General features: G+C 45.2%; 1 protein-coding gene across 1 annotated transcript in view; it reads left to right on the top strand.

Annotated features, from left to right (window-relative positions):
• The window catches only part of LOC147112781 (uncharacterized), a 445,258-nt gene extending 431,453 nt beyond the window's left edge, over positions 1–13,805 (top strand). The window contains 4 exon segments of the mRNA XM_085997401.1: positions 8,282–8,335; positions 9,889–10,048; positions 13,043–13,133; positions 13,676–13,805. Of these exon segments, the coding sequence (XP_085853527.1) occupies positions 8,282–8,335; positions 9,889–10,048; positions 13,043–13,133; positions 13,676–13,805 (435 nt within the window).
• Positions 13,806–18,605: the final 4,800 nt, after the last annotated feature.

Genomic DNA, 18,605 nt, shown 5'->3' with positions numbered 1-18,605 from the left:
AAAAAATGCCGGGGCGGGAACGGGCTCTGGGGAAAAATGTCGGGGCGGGAACGGGCTCTTTGGAAAAAATGCCGGGGCGGGAACGGGCTCTGGGGAAAAATGTCGGGGCGGGAATGGGCTCTGGGGAAAAATGCCGGGGAGGGAGCAGGCACGGGGTGTAGTGTATGTACCTTTAAGAGAGAACTACTTTTACAGCTCCTGTATACCGTAGTACCGGCAGTGACCACACCTGTATATAAGCCTTGAGCATGCCTCTGTACCCCAGTCTTGAGACTACCCTACTCCAGTAAATACCTGTTGATTGTTAAGTTACAGCATCCGTGTGGTTATTGGAAAACATCATACTCTCAGAATCACGGAACTAACAGTGGCGACGAGTGTCGATTCGAATCTACCTGCACCTCTGCATTTCCCTTCGAGGATTCGCTCCGGGAGGGCGGTGGAAGAAAGTCGAGGCCAGAAACACGGGTGTCGACCACGAGCAACCGCCCAGTCATCCGGCAGAGAGAGTGAACATTGCAGGGGAGGCTGTGGAGAGCCGGGCTTGGTTCCCCAGCCATGACGATCAGCAATAGACTGACGACAGGTACAGCGCAGACCCTTCCCGGACAGCGGCGGCTGGAGCCGACTGACGGCGGAGAGAAAGCCGAGCAGTGTCGACGGGGTAAGACAGAGGGGGAAGCGCACAGGGCGCAGCCAGGGGTTGAAAACCAAGTGGCGTCGAGGAAAAACAAAACGGAGAGAGAGAGGGTAAAGCAACAGCCGGGTTTAGGACCGAGCGGCGGAAACGGGAAAGGCGCACAAAAAAAAAAGAACGCGCAGAGCACAAGGGCTGAACAGTGTCCGCGGGGAGAAGAAGGGAGAGCGCGGGAGACACCATTGAGCCGCAGAGAAGAAGGACGAGCGCGGGAGACGCCATTTTTAGAAGCCACAGCGGAGAAGAAGGGCGAGCGCGGGAAGGAAGGAAAGCGCGGGAGACGCCATTTTGTGCCAGCAGAGAATAAGGAAGCGCGGGAGACGCCATTTTTGACAGTTAAATCACACCCAGGGGTGCCGAAGAGTGGCAGTATCTCTACGTTCGACAATGAAGTCGAAGATTGGGTGACATATGTGGAACGTATTGAGGTGTACTGCAGGACGAATGAAGTGCCAGATGCTAGGAAAGCACTGGTTTTGTTAAATTCCATGGGTGCAAAAACTTATGGGTTACTGCGAATCCTAATAAGCCCAGAGAAGCCTGTGAACAAGATTTTCGAAAGCATAGTAGAAATCCTACAGGACCACTTAAACCCCACACCGCTGCTGATAGCAGAACGATTTAAGTTCCATAAAAGGAACCAACACAAAGGCGAAAGCAATGCTGAGTACCTAACGGAACTGCGCAAGCTATCGAAACACTGCCAGTTTGGAGCGGGACTAGCAGATACGTTAAGGGACAAGTTTGTGTGTGGGCTGCAAAGTGAAGGAACCCAGAAACGGCTTCTATCAGAAAAGGATCTTACGCTGGACAAGGCTTTCAGTATGGCAGTATCACACGAAGCAGCCGCAAGAGGCGCTGCAGAGATACAACGGAGACCACAAGAATATGGCACCAATGAAATGTCCTATGGAACAGGGAAGTTCTATCGCTGCGGCAGAACAACACATGACCAGAAGGATTGTTGGTTCAAGGACCAAGTGTGCAGACAGTGTGGAAAAGCAGGACACATAGCAAGAATCTGCAGGTCTGGGAAGAAAACCAACAGTAAGAAATCTCCACAGGAGAAGTACAAAAAGGTACACCAGGTGATGGACAGTAGTTCAGATGAACAGAAAAGTGACACAGACTCCGGAAGCAAGGAGCTGGGTTGTCTGAAACTACATAAGGTAACCAAAATGGAGGATCACCAGACTATCTGGGTTACACTCAAGATAGATGGAGTCCAAGTGAAAATGGAATTGGACACAGGATCAGCCCTAACGGTCATAAGCCAAAGGGACTACAAGCGGCTATTTTCACATATACCCTTGAAAGCTACAGAGATTGTCTTGAAGACGTACACGGGGCAAAAAGTCTACCCCAAAGGAAAAATAAGGGTGAAAGTGATATATAAAGACCAGGAAATACCTAAAATGGATATATATGTATTGCCAGATGGAGGACCACCACTGCTAGGACGTGAATGGATCCAGAAGATACAATTAGATTGGCATTCCATACAGGCACTGAAAGTTGAGGCCAAAAAGGATGACGACATCACACCTGGACGACTGTCAAAAATGCTAACTGACGCAGAAGAAATGTTCCAGGAGGGACTCGGAACACTAAAAGGCATAACAGCAACGATTAAAATAGAGGAAAATGCAAGCCCAAAGTTTCTTAAGGCCAGACCAGTGCCTTATGCGATCAGACCAGCTGTCGAAGCAGAGCTGGAAGGGTTGGAATGTTCAGGACTACTGTCCAAAGTAGACTGGAGCGAGTGGGCTACACCCATCATTCCTGTAATGAAGAGGTCGTTGAGTAATACGCCTGGGGAACCAAAGAAGGTCCGCATCTGTGGGGATTTTAAGGTGACAGTGAACCCAATCCTTCACACGGTACAATATCCGCTTCCACGACTTGAGGATATTTTCGCCTCGCTATCTGGAGGTAAACGCTTCACCAAAATTGATCTAGCCCAGGCGTACTTGCAAATGGAGGTAGAAGAAGCCTCGAAACAATACCTTACGACTAACACTCATAAAAGTCTTTATCAATACAACTGGCTGGTGTTCGGGGTAGCATCGGCTCCGGCTATTTGGCAAAGGGCGATGGATCAAGTCCTGCAAGGGATTCCAGGGACCCAGTGTTATTTGGACGACATCCTGGTCACGGGCGAAAATGACAGTGATCACCTTGCCAACTTGGAGAAGGTGCTCACCAGATTAAAGGAATATAGGCTACGAGCTAATCGCCACAAGTGCGAGTTTTTCCAGAAGCAGATCTCGTATTGTGGCCATGTCATCGATGAAGAGGAGTTACATAAGTCCCCTGAAAAGATTGAGGCAGTAGTCAAGGCTCCAGCACCGGAAAATGTGTCACAACTGAGGTCGTTCCTCGGGCTGGTAAACTACTACCATAAGTTCTTACCAAATTTGTCCACGGTATTATACCCACTGAACACCCTACTGCAAACAGGGGTACCATGGAAGTGGGATGACGAACGTTAATGAGCTTTCCAGAAGTGTAAAGAATTGATCACATCAAAAGAAGTGTTGGCCCATTTCAACCCAGCACTACCAATTCGTTTGGCATGTGATGCATCACCCTATGGTATTGGAGCGGTGCTGTCGCACAAATTCCCAGACGGGTTGGAGAGGCCAGTAGCCTTTGCGTCTCGGTCACTAACCTCAGCCGAGCGCAACTACGCCCAGATTGACAGGGAGGCCCTCAGCCTAGTATGGGGAGTAAAAAAATTCAACCACTATCTGCATGGGCAGAAGTTCCCCTTGCTGACTGACCACCAACCACTTGTCTCCATCTTTAATCCTAAGAAGGGCGTTCCAGTGATGACGGCACAACGGTTACAAAGATGGTCCCTGTTTCTAGGGGCGAATCAATATGAAATAGAATATAAAGGCACGAAACAGCATGGAAACGCTGATGGGCTATCGCACCTGCCACTGCCTACTGTGGAGGAAGCACCAGCAGTGGACCCTATCGAGATATTTTATTCGTCAATAATTGAACGATTGCCAGTAACGAACGCGGATACAGAGAAGGAGACCCGCAATGATTCGACGCTGTCTCGGGTATATGATTTGACGGTGAGGGGATGGCCAACACATGGCGACTCATTGTTGCCAGCATTCTCATCCAGAAGAGAACAGCTGTCAGTATGCCAGGGGACAGTGATGTGTGGATCCAGAGTGGTGATTCCACCCAAGTTAAGGGAGAGAGTGCTAAATGAGCTGCAGGAAGGTCATCTGGGGGGAGTGAAAATGAAAAGCCTTGCTAGGGCTTATGTGTGGTGGCTGGGAATCGATCAACAAATTGAAGACCTAACCAAGAGCTGCTCAGGATGCCAGAAGGTTCAAAATGCACCACCACATGCCCCTCTACACCCATGGGAGTGGCCCTCCTCTCCATGGCAATGGGTGCATATTGATTTTGCTGGTCCATTCATGGACTCAATGTTCTTAATAGCAGTGGATGCTCATTCGAAGTGGCCTGAGGTGATAAAAATGTCCTCAACCACTACAGAGAAAACGATTGCAGTCCTACGGACCATATTTGCCAGAAACGCCTTGCCAGAGCAGATTTGCTCTGATAATGGACCACAGTTTGTGTCCGAAGAGTTTCGAAAGTTTATGAGAAGGAATGGGGTAAGGCATTACACATCCGCCCCGTATCATCCAGCCACAAATGGATTGGCTGAGAGGTTCGTACAAACCTTTAAGAAGGCGATAAAGGCCATGTGCGACGATGAAATTCCACTACAGCATAAGGTGGACAATTTCTTATTAGCCAACCGAAACGTGACACATGGAGTTACCAACCAGACCCCGGCCATGATGTTCTTTAACCGAAGGTTGCGATCTCGTCTGGACTTGCTTAGACCAAATGTGCAAAGAAATGTTGAGGATAAACAATTCCAGCACATCAATGAGAAGCCGACAAGGAGCTTCAATGTAGGACAACCAGTCTTGGCCCATGACTACCGAACAGAGAAATGGCAACCCGGAACGATATGCACACGGCCGGGGCCATTAATGTACACAGTGGATGTCGGGGAGAACATTGTGAGATGCCACGTTGATCAGATCTTAGCGTCACAGGAACGAGTCAACTCCATGTCTTGCGTACCTGGGGATGAACCCGACATACCGGTATCATCTACCTCCGAACCAGTAGCAGTGGAACCCGATGAACTAACCAATGAAAAGGGGCCAGAATCGCCTCCGCACCAAGAACAAGAACCTCAGGAAAGGCGCTATCCCGAAAGGATCAGGAAGCCGCCCCAAAGACTGAATCTATAAATGGACTATTGTTGTTTAATGTACTAATTGTTATTTGAATATTATGGGTACTACTAATCTAAAAGGGGAGGAATTGTAGTGTATGTACCTTTAAGAGAGAACTACTTTTACAGCTCCTGTATACTGTAGTACCGGCCGTGACCACACCTGTATATAAGCCTTGAGCATGCCTCTGTACCCCAGTCTTGAGACTACCCTACTCCAGTAAATACCTGTTGATTGTTAAGTTACAGCATCCGTGTGGTTATTGAAAAACATCATACTCTCAGAATCACAGATCTAACACTGGGGAAAAATGCCAGGAAGGGAGCGAGCTCTGGGGAAAAATGCCAGGGAGGGAGCGGGCTCTGGGGAATAATGCCAGGGAGGGAGCGAGCTCTGGGGAAAAATGCCGGGGAGGGAGCGGGCTTGTGTAAAAAAAACAGAAACATCATGGTTCCGGTTTAAGATTAATGTGCAGTACGTTTCTGCCCAGCTTCCGGTCGTTGGCAGCTGTCACTCCGTTCCTGTAATGTGGTGATCAGAACTGTACACAGCACTCTGGCTGTGGCCTAACTAGTGTTTTATACAGTTCAAACATAACCTCCCTGCTCTTATATTCTATGCCTCGGCTAATAAAGGAATGTATCCTGTTTGCTTTCTTAACCACCTTTTCTACCTGTCCTGCTACCTTCAGGGATCTGTGGACATGCACTCCAAGGTCCCTCTGTTCCTCTACACTTCTCGGAATCCCAGCATTTAATGTGCATTCCCTTGCCTTGTTAACCCTCCCAAAATGTATTACCTCACACTTCTCCAGATTGAATTCCATTTGCCACTTTTCTACCCACCTGACCAGTCCATTTAATGTCTTCCAGCAGTCTACAGCTTTCTTCCTCACTATCAATCAAACAGCCAATTTTTGTATCATTTGCAAACTTCTTAAGCATGCCCCCTACATGGAAGTCTAAATCATTGATATATACCACAAAAAGCAAGGGGCCTAGTACTGAGCCCTGTGGAACCCACTGGAATAGCCTTCCAGTCACACAAACACCCGTCAACCATTACCCTTTGCTTCCTGCCACTTAGCCAATTTTCGATCCAACTTGCCACTTTCCCTTGGATCCCATGGGCTTTATCTTCTCTGGCCAGTTTGCCATGTGGGACCTTGTCAAAAAGCCTTGCTAAAATCCATGTAGACTACATCAAATGCACTACCCTCATCAACCCTCCTTGTCACCTCCTCAAAAAATTCAATCAAGTTAGTCAGACACGACCTTCCCTTAACAAATCCATGCTGACTATCCTTGATTAGTCTGTGCCCTTCTAAATGACGATTATTACTGTCCCTCAGAATTTTTTCAAATAATTTGCCCACCACCGAGGTTAGGTAGATTTGTTCTGTAGGTGGCCAATACATATCCACATGCAGACAGACCTAATCATGGCATTCAATGGAAAATATCCCTCCTAAAGATGTCAGCTGTGGCTCAGTGGTAGCACTCATGCCTCTGAGTCAGAAGGGCGTGAGTTCAAGTCCTACTCCAGACAGTTAAGCCCATAATCTAGGCTGACACTTCAGTGCAGGGCTGTCAGAGGTGCTGTCTTTCAGATGTCAAACTGAGGCCCTATCTGCCCTTTCAGTTTGATGTAAAAGATCCCATGGCACTATTCAAATAAAAGCAGTGTCCTGGCCAACATTTATACATCACTAAAACAGATTATTTTGAGATTCAGTCTTGTTTTTTGTGAGACCTTGCTGTGTGCAAATTGGCTGATGCATTTCCCTCTGCTACAACAGTGACTACACTTCAGAAGTACTTCATTGGCTGTGAAGTGCTTTGAGATGTTCTGAGTTGGGGTGCTATATAAATGCAAGTTCTTTCTTTAAATGCGTTTTCATTGTTGTTTCAATCTTTGTCAAAAGTACACACGCTACAATCTACTGCTGGTGTCTGCAGAGTTCTCAGCACTGAAAATCCGTGACTTCCCCTTGCTGATGTATCTCCAAATCTAATATCCTCCAGCATCAGGTGTCAACCAGTTTAATTGGGAGGATGTGAACACTACCAAGAAGAGACTGGTTTCCTGAACCAGTAATCCATCATTTGCTGTGATACGTATCTGCTCACTTACTGCTTGTTAGAGTGATGTTTTCAAAGGGACTGCTTTTACAACAAAGCAGATACACTTGTACATTGCAGGGATGTTGGAAATGGACGTATGAACAGTCATGTGGAAGTCCCACTATGTTCTATTTCCCCCCGTTAATGCTACCATTGAACTTTTTACTCTCTGATGTGTTAATGTGATGTTAATTTTGGCAACTAATGAGGACAGGGTGGCAAGGATACAACATATGGCTCAGTTATGTTCATATTTAAAGAGAAACAGGTACTCAATCTTTTATGTCGAACCTGGACTCTTGTACAGAAAAGTGTATTCTCTATGTTTTTAGTCTCTAATTATAGGCTTTGAAAGCCAGCTGTTCAGTCATTACAGTTAGGGTATTACACGGCAGGAGTTCCTCTATTGTTTTCAGTTGGGTGCATGCTCTAACAAAGAGAGTTGCAGAACTGAAGTTGTATTCTTAAAAAAATTAACTCCTTAAAGACGAATTAGGTTAAAATGGGATTCAGGGTTATAAGGATAGAGTTAGTTAAATGCTGTTTGAAGCAGAATGATTTGTGAGCTGATTGAACCATAGAACTGTCCACACCAAGGAAGGAAACCAATCGTGGATGAATAATGTGTGGTCACAGAATCACAGCAACCCCACAGTGCAGATAGAGGCCATTTCGGCCCATCGAGCCTGCACCGACACATATCCCACCCGATCCCCGTTACCCCTACGCCAACACATATCCCACCCTATCCCCGTAACCCCACGTATTTAATCCCCCTAACACTAAGGGTCAATTTATCATAGCCAATCAACCTAACCCGCACATCTTTGGACTGTGGGAGGAAACCGGAGCACCCGGAGAAAACCCACGCAAACACGGGGAGAATGTGCAAACTCCACACAGACAGTCATCCGAGGCCGGATTTGAACCCGGGTCCCTGGCGCTGTGGGGCAACAGTGCTAACCACTATGCCACCGTGCTGGTTAGATAGATAAATATTTGGAGTTTCACCTGATTTACCTGAACACAGGGAGAAACTTTGTAGAACTTTTCCTAGAGAGATTAAATAGGTCAGATCCATGCAAAAGGAACAGAATTGATGAGCCAAATGGCCTTTACTTATTCCATTCTTCCTTATGTTCTTACTTAATGACTGAACAACTGATATTTTACAGCGAGTAAAGGAAATGGAAAATGCTGAGAAATTACAAGGACAATCAAGTTCTAACGTAAGTATCTACAGTATTTTACAAGCCACGTATTAAGTCAACTATTTTCCAAATTTTAATATGTTCCACTGAATCAGGCTGTGCCCTTATGTGACAATGGCAGTGGCAATTTTGTACTAGTCCAAAAAGAGTAAACTTTATGAATCCTATTTTTCAAAGCAATTTTTAAACTCCAGTTCTAAGTTATTTTCTTTTTGGTTCACAACTGCCACCCAACAATTCCCATCCATGAGGGAGGATGGGGGATATGCTCACAGGCCGCTGTCAATGTCACACTGCAAGGTATGTGAGCGTGGTTTGGGTTCAACCTCAGATTTGCTCTTTGTTTCATGCGAGCAGTACTCCATCTTCATGCTGCAGAACTTCCTGACACCATGGGGGTGATTTTGTCAATGGGAGCGCGTTGGAGGTGGGACTGCTGCTTGTTGGGTTTTAGTCCCACCTCCATCGACTTGTGGCCAACCCACGCTATTTTCCCTTGATTGACCTTGTTAAGCCCGCCCAGCGGGAATAGCAGGCCAATTAAGGGGAAGCCAGTTACAGAGAACATCAACGTATGATGTTTCATCTGTCAAAAAGTTTTGACAGATGAATTGTCATCGTTTGACAGCTCTGTGAAGCTGTCAAACACTGACATTCTCTGTAGTTTGATGAGTTCTTGTATTCAAGACTCATCGATCCTCTTGTGAGCAGAAATTAGATGGTTGTTGCATCGGAGAATGCAGCAGCCATCTGTCATCTCTGCCGGTGAGATGCAAAAGTCTCCAGTTCCCCAACTGTTGAAGCCTGCAGGAAGAAACAAAGGTAAGTAAACATTTTCTATCACTTTCCACTCACCTCACACACTTACCTCTCCACACTTGCACCCATCACTTACCTTCACAGCACACTTTTGGACCCCTCCGACCCCTGCAGACCCACTGCTCGCCTCGGTGACCCTAGCAGGGTTTCCCGACGTTGGGAAGCCCGCACCTCTGCTGGAAAAATGGGGATAATCCTCTTAACTTAAGTGGCTGTAATCCGCTTCCCGCCTCCAGGAGACGGGACCCAGCGTGGGTCAGCTACCCGCCTCCTGGGAAGATGGCACAGAGGCGGGTTGGGGGCAGGATGGGTACCCCCCCCCCAGATTCTGCCATTTTCCCGGCAGTCCCACCTCCAAACCCACCTCCCCAGAGCTGGCAAGATCACGCCTAAAGGTTGAGATAAGGAAAATTACAGGTGTACTGTGTTTGAAGAATTATTGAGTTAGAAGGAGCTTAGATTAAATTCAATTGAGTGGTCATTGACCCTAGGTGCTCCAGCAATCTTTTGTGTTTGCTATTTTAGATCCCTCACTATCCTACTGTCATTGTTAACTTCTCCCAGTCATTTCTTCTGATGTTGTCATCAGTACTCACTATTTAAAGTAAAATATTTAAAGGCAAACAACTGACATGGAATAAAACTAAAGAATACCAAAGCTAATCAGATTTCTTTATTTCTTTTTAAAAAGGATAATTCTCTTTAATTTAAGGATGATCAACTGAGAACTAACTGTGCAGTTTTTCTTTCAGTTACTGAGAAAGAAAGAAGGTTTCAGTCATAGTCCAGTTAGGAATCATACATTCTTCTTCTGCACTGACCGGCAGAGTAATGAAGGACTGAACAGATGTGCAACAGGAAATAGGAGAGAACCAACATTTTCACAATGTGAGAGCAACTACAGGAACATTGGTAAGGAAAGAACAGGGCAGCAAGTGTAGCTTGAATGCTTCTAAATGGCCAAAATGCACTGCAGTTGTGGTATGGAGCCATACAGACCAGGGTAGTCCCAGGTTAATCTCTGCTCTGTGCTGAGTTAACGGATCTAAGTGCAGCAGTGGAAGTAGTAGTGTTGGCATTAGTTCCTCAGGGATAGGGAGGGGGAAAGAATCAGACAGATGTTGTGGTCTTGATTGCTTCCCACTAGCCCCTGCTGAAAAGTGCACAGCTCGCTTACAGAAAATGTTGCCATTTGTAATTATGAAAGATGTATTCTACAGGTGGGTCGTGATTGATCCCAGATGAGCCCTGCAAGATTTACCAGAATGATACCTGGACTTCAAGGATTAAGTTACAAGGAGAGATTACACAAATTAGGGTTGTATTCCCTAGAATTTAAAAGGTTAAGGGGTGATCTGATCGAAGTTTTCAAGATATTAAGGGGAACAGATAGTGTAGATAGAGAGAAACTATTTCCACTGGTTGGGGATTCTAGGACTGGGGGCATAGTCTACAAATTAGAGCCAGACCTTTCAGGAGTGAAATTAGGAAACTTTTCTACACACAAAGGGAGGTAGAAGTTTGGAACTCCCTTCCACAAATGGCAATTGATGCTAAATCAATTGTTAATTTTAAATCGGAGATTGATAACTTTTTGTTAACCAAAGGTATTAAGGGATATGGGCCAAAGGCGGGTATGTGGAGTTAGGTCGCAGATCAGCCATGATCTCATTGAATGACGGAGCAGGCTCGAGGGGCTGAATGGACTACTCTTGTTCCCATGTTCCTACAATTGGTTTTCTTTCCTTCCTGTTAACATATTCATGTTGCATGCAGGCACCTGCAAAATTGCGTGCACCTGCCATTTGATTTCTATTCATTGAAACTGATGAAATAAGGCCAATTAACATTTATTTATTATTCACAAAAAAAGAGAAGAGAATAAAACTCCACATGAATAAATATAAAAGTTTTTGCTCAGTTGTTTTTGCAACATTGAATTTTCCTCCAGTTTTCACCCCCAAAAATAGTTACATTCCTTCCCTTCTCCCTAATTTTCACTTGGATCTGTATATTTTTGTTAACAGTTGAGTAATCTTTCAGAATCACAGAATCCCCACAATGCAGATAGAGGCCATTTCGGCCCATCAAGCCTGCACCGACACATATCCCACCCTATCCCCGTAACCCCACGTATTTAATCCCCTAACACTAAGGGTCAATTTATCGTAGCCAAATCAACCTAACCCGCACATCTTTGGACTGTGGGAGGAAACCAGAGCACCCGGAAGAAACCCACGCAGCACAGGGAGAATGTGCAAACTCCACACAGATTTGAAAAGTCAAACAAAATAAAAACTGAAAATTAAGAAACGTATTCATGTACATATGATGAGCATGCCCAAAAATGACCTGTGGTGGAATTAGTCTGTTTTTGGATAGTAAATAGGTTAATAGTCAAATTTCTACAAACTCAAGATTGCCACCAGTAGGAACTTAATATTATTGCAGCCCTGGTGGCCCAGATTTTCCTGAAAACTTGCACCATAGCAATGCATCTACGAGATATTCATCTGCACCATAATTCGAGTGCAGATTTTCCAGGAAATTATGCCGTAAGTGACTTAAACCATTACTTATGCCACACCAAATTTCCTGAGCCATTTGCATCACTCCATCGTTACCCCAGCTGAAACAGTACTTAAAGATAATTTCCATAGCTCCGACCCACCCCCCCTTATTAAAATCACTGGCGACTATCCCGATTGAACGCCTGTCTTCTCACCGCTGCCACTTAGACTGGAAAATAATGGGGCTGGTGACCTCACAGCGATGTGATTCCTCCAAGATTGATATGGAAAACAGAGATGTTCTTTTACACTCATACACAAAGAATCACATCTGTACAATTATCTCTAGCACTTTCCCAAATGTTAGAATTATCATTTTATTGACCTTGTGGTTATTATTTAGTGTACATAAAGCCTGTTCAGTATGTCCTTGAATTTTAGCACACAATGAATTAAAACTCTACAATCTCGGCAAAGTCCCCAGAAAGAGTCAGAATTCGATTGGACTGGACTCTAACCCGAATCGTGCATCCGTAAAGAAACAATACCAGCAAAAGCAATATACTCATATGTTTTCAATGTTTTATTTGAGGAAATTAACTCCTTAGTTTGGAAGCGAGAGAACGAATTGTAGCAGATAAAGCTGCGGAGACCTGAGTGATGGTAGCCTAATAAATAGCCATGATCATAATTCATCTAGTTAATGGTCATTTATCACATTGAGATTACAGGGTCTAAAAGGTGTTCACAGGGCAGACAACTCTGAGCTGATATTTATGAAACTCAATCATGCAATATAATCAATCCATCTGACAGCAACTTTCATCAGTTTCATCGTTATTTTCCAGCTACAGTAATTGTTTCATCAAATTTGAGGGGTAATTTGGATATGAGTTTGCCAGACCAAACAAAATTACTTCAAAAAGTCTATTTTTCAAAAAGGAATTTCACAATAAGGTTCAAATAGAAACATTATTACTTCCATTAATCTAACATCTCAAATAAAGCAAATGAAAAGAAAAAAACAGTTTTGTCAGACAAAATCAAGTCCAAGCACCGGTTACGTGTTGCTAGTCTATCACAAACTTCAACTAATCACTGCAATATCCCCATGAACATTTAGAAGTGTAAGCTCAATAAATCAGTTTTCACTCGTCAAATTGTGGACCTGCCTAGCTGTGGAAGAACATCCGTTGTTTCTGTGTTCTATGAAATGGTCTAAGGCACGTTCTTTCGAAAGAGGGATTGGTCCAGTAAAAAAAGTCATTAAAATTTCGGGGAGTGTTTGAACACTGGGGACGTCAAGTGGTCCAAAGCAGAATCTCACAATTTCAGGCTAGAATGTATTTTGTATAAAGTACCTGTTAAAAATTAAGAAATGTATATTGTTCCACAGAAGCTGCATCTGCTTTGGAAGATACCTGTGTAGTCGACTTAACTCAAGATAAAAGTTCAAAATGTAATTCAACCGTGGCAAGCAATGAAAGGTAAGAAAAGAGAGTACAACAGTACAAAGTGCAGGGTTCAGTATAAAATGTAGCAAATTTCAGACATGAGGATGATGCTTTTTTTACATGTTTTCCTTTGCCTTTGATCAATAACTGATCAGTTCTTTCTTCAAGCTGCTTTTTATTTGTGTCTGACAATGGATACGGTACAAACTCACTGATGTGATTATTTTGACTTGATCCTGTGAAATAATTCATTGTGCTATTACTGTATAGAGCAACCAATGAAAACAATAAAATTAATGTTTGATTAGAAAAAGTGCTTTCTGATACCCTTTCAAAAGGGATGGGGACACAAAAATCATTCATCAAACCTCACAAACCACCAGCTGTAATATAGGATACATAACAAGAAAGAAGGTAATGCCTGATTAGTCACTTGTATTAGGCCTGGCACACTCTCATAATTATCAGTGAATTACCTGGATGGTGTTCAGTATATGATTTGCATCCATAGAAAAATAAAATAGTAGATAAATCCCTCTCACCAAAAAATTCTATGCTGTCTTTATTGTCCACAGTACTCGGAAACTAGGCCTATGGTGCCAGCCATCACCATTTCTACAAAGACTAAGAACCAAAGTTCAAGTATGTCCCTTGACAAATATCCACAAAGAAGAACAATCCTAGAACATCTCTATTATACACTAACATAGCCAAACAGGTAAGTATATTATTACAGTCTAGGTAACCATGCAAGCAGACACCGAATCTAGATGTTCTTGATAGCACATTAACTGATATTGCAATCAACTCTGGTAGATTTTTTATCTCATTGAAAATATTTCAAAGCTAGGACATATTTTTCTGAGAATACTCAGAATAAAGTAGTCTTTGAACTGCATTTGGTCTATTTCTCGATTTGCAAGTATTGTAATATAATTATATCCTTCCGGGTGGTTGCTAATGTAAAGTGTTTTGAAAACATCAGGAACACTCAGGAGCTGCAACATCAGGAACACTCAGGGGCTCCAACATCCGGAACACTTGAGAGCTCCAACATCAGGAACATTCGGGAGCTCCAACATCAGGAACGCTCAGGAGCTCCAACATCAGAAACGCTCAGGAGCTCTATTTACACACATACCTCATCGACTCTGGCACAGCCTACTTTAAATGACAACAAAACGATCATGACTGGTCACTGCAAATGCACTTCAAGGATGCCAGTACATATCATGACACATGTAATAATTCATTAGATGTTGGAAGGTCTTAAAAAGTCAAATGTACTAGTGATGGCATTGTTAAATGAGTAAAATATTATAAATTCCTCCGAGTTAATTAATATGCATCTATTTCATTGTATTCACAAGATAGGGTCAGATAATGAAGACCCATCAAACCATTTGATCTCTACTTTTCAGAATACCAACCACACTGTTTTCCAATTACGCCATCTAGTTACTTTTCTAAATGTATCCAGTGTCCTGGCTTTAATCACTTTTCCTGACAACTTATTCCAGCTATTGATCACCCTATATAAAGAAATATTTTTTGACATCTGTCCTAAATTTGCCCTTTGTAACCCTAAATCTTTGTTCTCTTGTCCTGTGCCTGAAAGGATTGTTTCAGGTTTCCTTTCTCTATTTCATTAAGTATCGTATGTAACTAAACAAAGTCATCTCTAAAATGTATTTTTGCAAAGCTGAAGTGTCCTAGCTTATCAAGTTGTTCCTCATAGGTCATCTTTCTGAGACCAGAGACCAAGCTGCTTGATCTTATCTGCACTGCCTTGGAGGCCACCTTCTATTGTAGATTATTGGAAATGTAACACAATTATCAGAGATAGAATGGGGCGAAAGCATAAAGAAATTTAAACTACATTTATATAGTGCCTTTAACATAGCAATCATCTCAAGACACTTCACAAAAGCATAATCAAAAAATGGATGAGCCAAGGAAGGAGATATTATGAGGGATTACCAAAAGCTTGGTCAAAGAGGTGGATGTTAAAGCAGGATTGGGCAGAGAGGCAGAGAAGAGTTTGGGGGGGGGGGGGGGAATTCCAGAGTGTGAGGCCAAGGTGGCTGAAGGTATGGCAGCCAATGGTGGTGTAAAAGGAGGGAATTTTAAAGCCTGGAGCCTAGATGTATAAAGGCATGGCGGCAAATTGCCTGAGATTGTATGAGGTCATCACACGTTAGAACTAAAGTAAATTTCAATCATAAAATATGTACCGCAATACCATGTATATTGTTATATTTGATAAGAATCACACCCTTATATAGTTCTGTAAGCTTCATCACATTAAGAATTCAGTTTTCAATATGATTGATAAACAAAGTGAATTAATAACAACTAAAGCTCATTGTTATTTATCCTTTTTTTTTAAACAGTGAAGGGCTTTTATCAGCCTTCAAGGAGATGCAAGATAATATCTTCAGGCAAAACCCATCTTTTGATGGAAAACAGTAACCATGACCTCGACTGTTAGGTTGCTATTATGACATTGAAGGATACATGATAGAAACAAACACCTTGTTGGCCACCTTTGCATCAGATCAAACCCTCTAAGTGAAGTTCTCCCAAACTAGTCAAATTGACTTGGGATGACTTATTGACGACAGCATTACCAATACTTAATGGTTTATTGATTTTGTAATATTTTAATGTATGCAATAAACTGAGATGGAAGGGAGAGACAATTCCTCTCCCATCTCTGTGAATCACATACATTCATATAAATGTGCAAAACTATACATTGCTAACAAAATCAAGTGTTAATAATGCTGTCTAACGTTATAAAGGAAATATATTCAGCTGACTAATGCTAATTGTTATAGTTTTTCCCATAATTCTAATAATGAACAGTTTTCAAGCATAGGTCTCACAAACAAGCAGTATTGAGATGTGCCAGAAAGTATGTAGATTATATCTCCTTTTGCAAAGAACAGTACAGATGAATGTAGTTCTTAAGAACAAGCAAGCAGACAACTAGAGATTCAGTTTTCAAATTATAAACCTGAGATATTCAGGTCACTGATTTCTCCACACTTCAAGAGCCAATGGGAATTTGGTTAAACACTATGGGCTAGATTTTCAGTTGCTTGCGCCAGCAGTTAGCGCCTTAAGAGAAGTGATTTCCGGGCGCTATGCGTGTAGCGCCCGGGCGCAGCGCAGTTTGCGCCCCGCCCCAAATTAAGTTGCCCGTTAGCGCCGGCGCAAAGTTTAGCGCCCGCCCGGCTGCGCGCGCAGAAAATGACGTCACATCCTCGTGCAACGCCCTTTGGCCGCCCCGATTGCAAACTTCAGTCGGACCGCCCCATTGTGCGGCGGGCGGCCGGAGCGTTTGGAAAAAGGAACGCAACACAACCAGCGCGGGCCCCGGGGGGCGCTAATTAAAGGGAACGTCCTCTCCAGTATAAAGGCCATCCATTATTTCAGAAAACAGTCTTGTGCAACGCATTTCTGGAGACACAACAAGGAGGATAGCTAACTGGTTTCAAGCAGCAAGAGCCAGGTATTTTTGGACTCAGGCAACAGCGCTGCAAGTGGCCATTTGGAAATTAGAGTGTTTGCCAGGATTTGATGGGGGTTGCATGGGGTGCCAACGCGGAGCTGCAGCTCCATGTCCGTAGGGCTCGCAGACGCATTGTGAGAGGGGCAGCCCTGGCTAGAGGCAGAGGGGGCTACAGGCGTCGGCCACGTAGGCCTTACCCAGTCAGGCTATACCGCCAGCAGCGCTCCTACCTAAACATGAGTGCCGCGCGATGTGTTAAAAGGCTCCGATTCCGAAAGGAGGTGATTGCAGAGGTCTGCCACCTGCTTCGCCGAGATCTGCGGCCAAAGCTCAGGTGCAGGACGTCTCTGTCGGTGGAAGTGAAGGTGACAGTGGCATTGAACTTCTATGCCACCGGCTCCTTCCAATACGCTGCTGGGGACATAGCAAACATCTCCCAGTACGGCGCGCATCGCTGCATCCGCCAGGTGACAGAAGCACTGTTCAGAAGGAGAAGCCAATTCATCTCCTTCCCCATGGCCCTGGAGAGCCAGCATCAGCGCGCATTGGGATTTTCCAGACTCGGGGAATTCCCCTTGGTGCAGGGCGCCATTGACTGTACGCATGTGGCTTTGCGGGCCCCTCTGGAGCATGGCGAGCAGTATCGCAACAGGAAGGGCTACCATTCTCTGAATGTGCAGCTGGTCTGTGACCACAAGCAGCGCATCATGGCAGTCAATGCCAGCTTCCCAGGCAGCAGCCACGATGCCTTTATCCTGCGGCAGAGTACTGTGCATGACATGTTCCAGGCACAGCCTCCCCCAAGAGGATGGCTACTCGGGGACAAAGGCTATCCTTTGTGCACCTGGCTCATGACCCCGCTCCGCGCGCCCAGGACCGCTGCTGAAGAGGCCTACAACGAGAGCCATCAAACCACCCGCAACATCATCGAGCTAACTATTGGGGTCCTCAAGCAGCGGTTCCGCTGCCTTGATCGCTCCGGAGGAGCTCTCCAGTATTCGCCGGACCGGGTCTCCCAATTTGTGGTGGTTTGCTGCATGCTACACAACCTGGCTATCCGCAGGACTCAGGCACTGCCACCTGACGTTGGACCAGCACCTCAGGAGGAGGAGCAGGAGGAGCATGAGGAGGAGGAGGAGGAGGAGGAGGAGGAGCAGGAGTACGTTCCCAGGAGGGAGCGACCAGGGCCAAGGGCCGCACGACGCCACCTTATTACACGGTACTTCTAAGCCCCCTGTCAGGGAATGGCCAGGGGCCATGAGGGAAGATGAATGCAGCCGCTCCGCAAGCCCTCAGCCGGCGAAGCCAACAAACACTAAGAAGAACAACCATGGAGACTGCATGAATAAAGATAATTTTTTATTAAACAAAAATGGAAAGCCCTTCCCACATGAATCCCCAAAAACAATAAACGGGCCCCACAAAAAGCCCAACAAACGACTCACTCCCACAAACTGGGGAGGAGCCACTCCACCTTTATTGAAACCGGGCCTCAACGTCGGCCTAACGCAAAAAAAAAGCCCTCCAAAAGCACAACCATGGGCAAAATAAAGATGGCCACCGCCATATTAAAGGAAAGCTGGCCACACCCTCTACTGAGTGGCCCGCGAGGGCGAGACCTTGGCCAGCATTTTGCCTCCCCTGCCCTGCCTGCTGCTCCTTCGCAAGCTCTGCCCAGTGGCTGCTGCGAGGCTGGGGGAAGGCGCCTGAGGCTCAGATGCCCTTCCGCCAGATGCCGCTGGGGGGCGGCCTACACGGCGTTTGGGCCTCGAGGGGCCGTCTCCTGAGTGGCGCGCCTGAGCCTGGCCACCATCAGCTGCAGCCGCTTGCCCTTGACGCCCCAGAGGGGGAATGGCGGCGACGGATGGTGCAATGTGGGCCAGCTGGCGTCTGGGATGCGCTGGCTGGTGCTGTGGCGCGGTGGCACTCGGCCGGGCCCGCACTGCAGGATCCGCAGCAATCAGCCGACGGCCGGCTTGCTGGGATGG

Source organism: Somniosus microcephalus, chromosome 9 (genome assembly GCF_052327205.1).
Source record: "Somniosus microcephalus isolate GS21.2 chromosome 9, FLI_Smic_1.0, whole genome shotgun sequence".
In the NCBI taxonomy this organism is placed as follows: domain Eukaryota; kingdom Metazoa; phylum Chordata; class Chondrichthyes; order Squaliformes; family Somniosidae; genus Somniosus; species Somniosus microcephalus.
The sequence above is the reverse complement of the archived record's forward strand: the minus strand, read 5'-3'. Positions and strand labels throughout refer to the sequence as shown.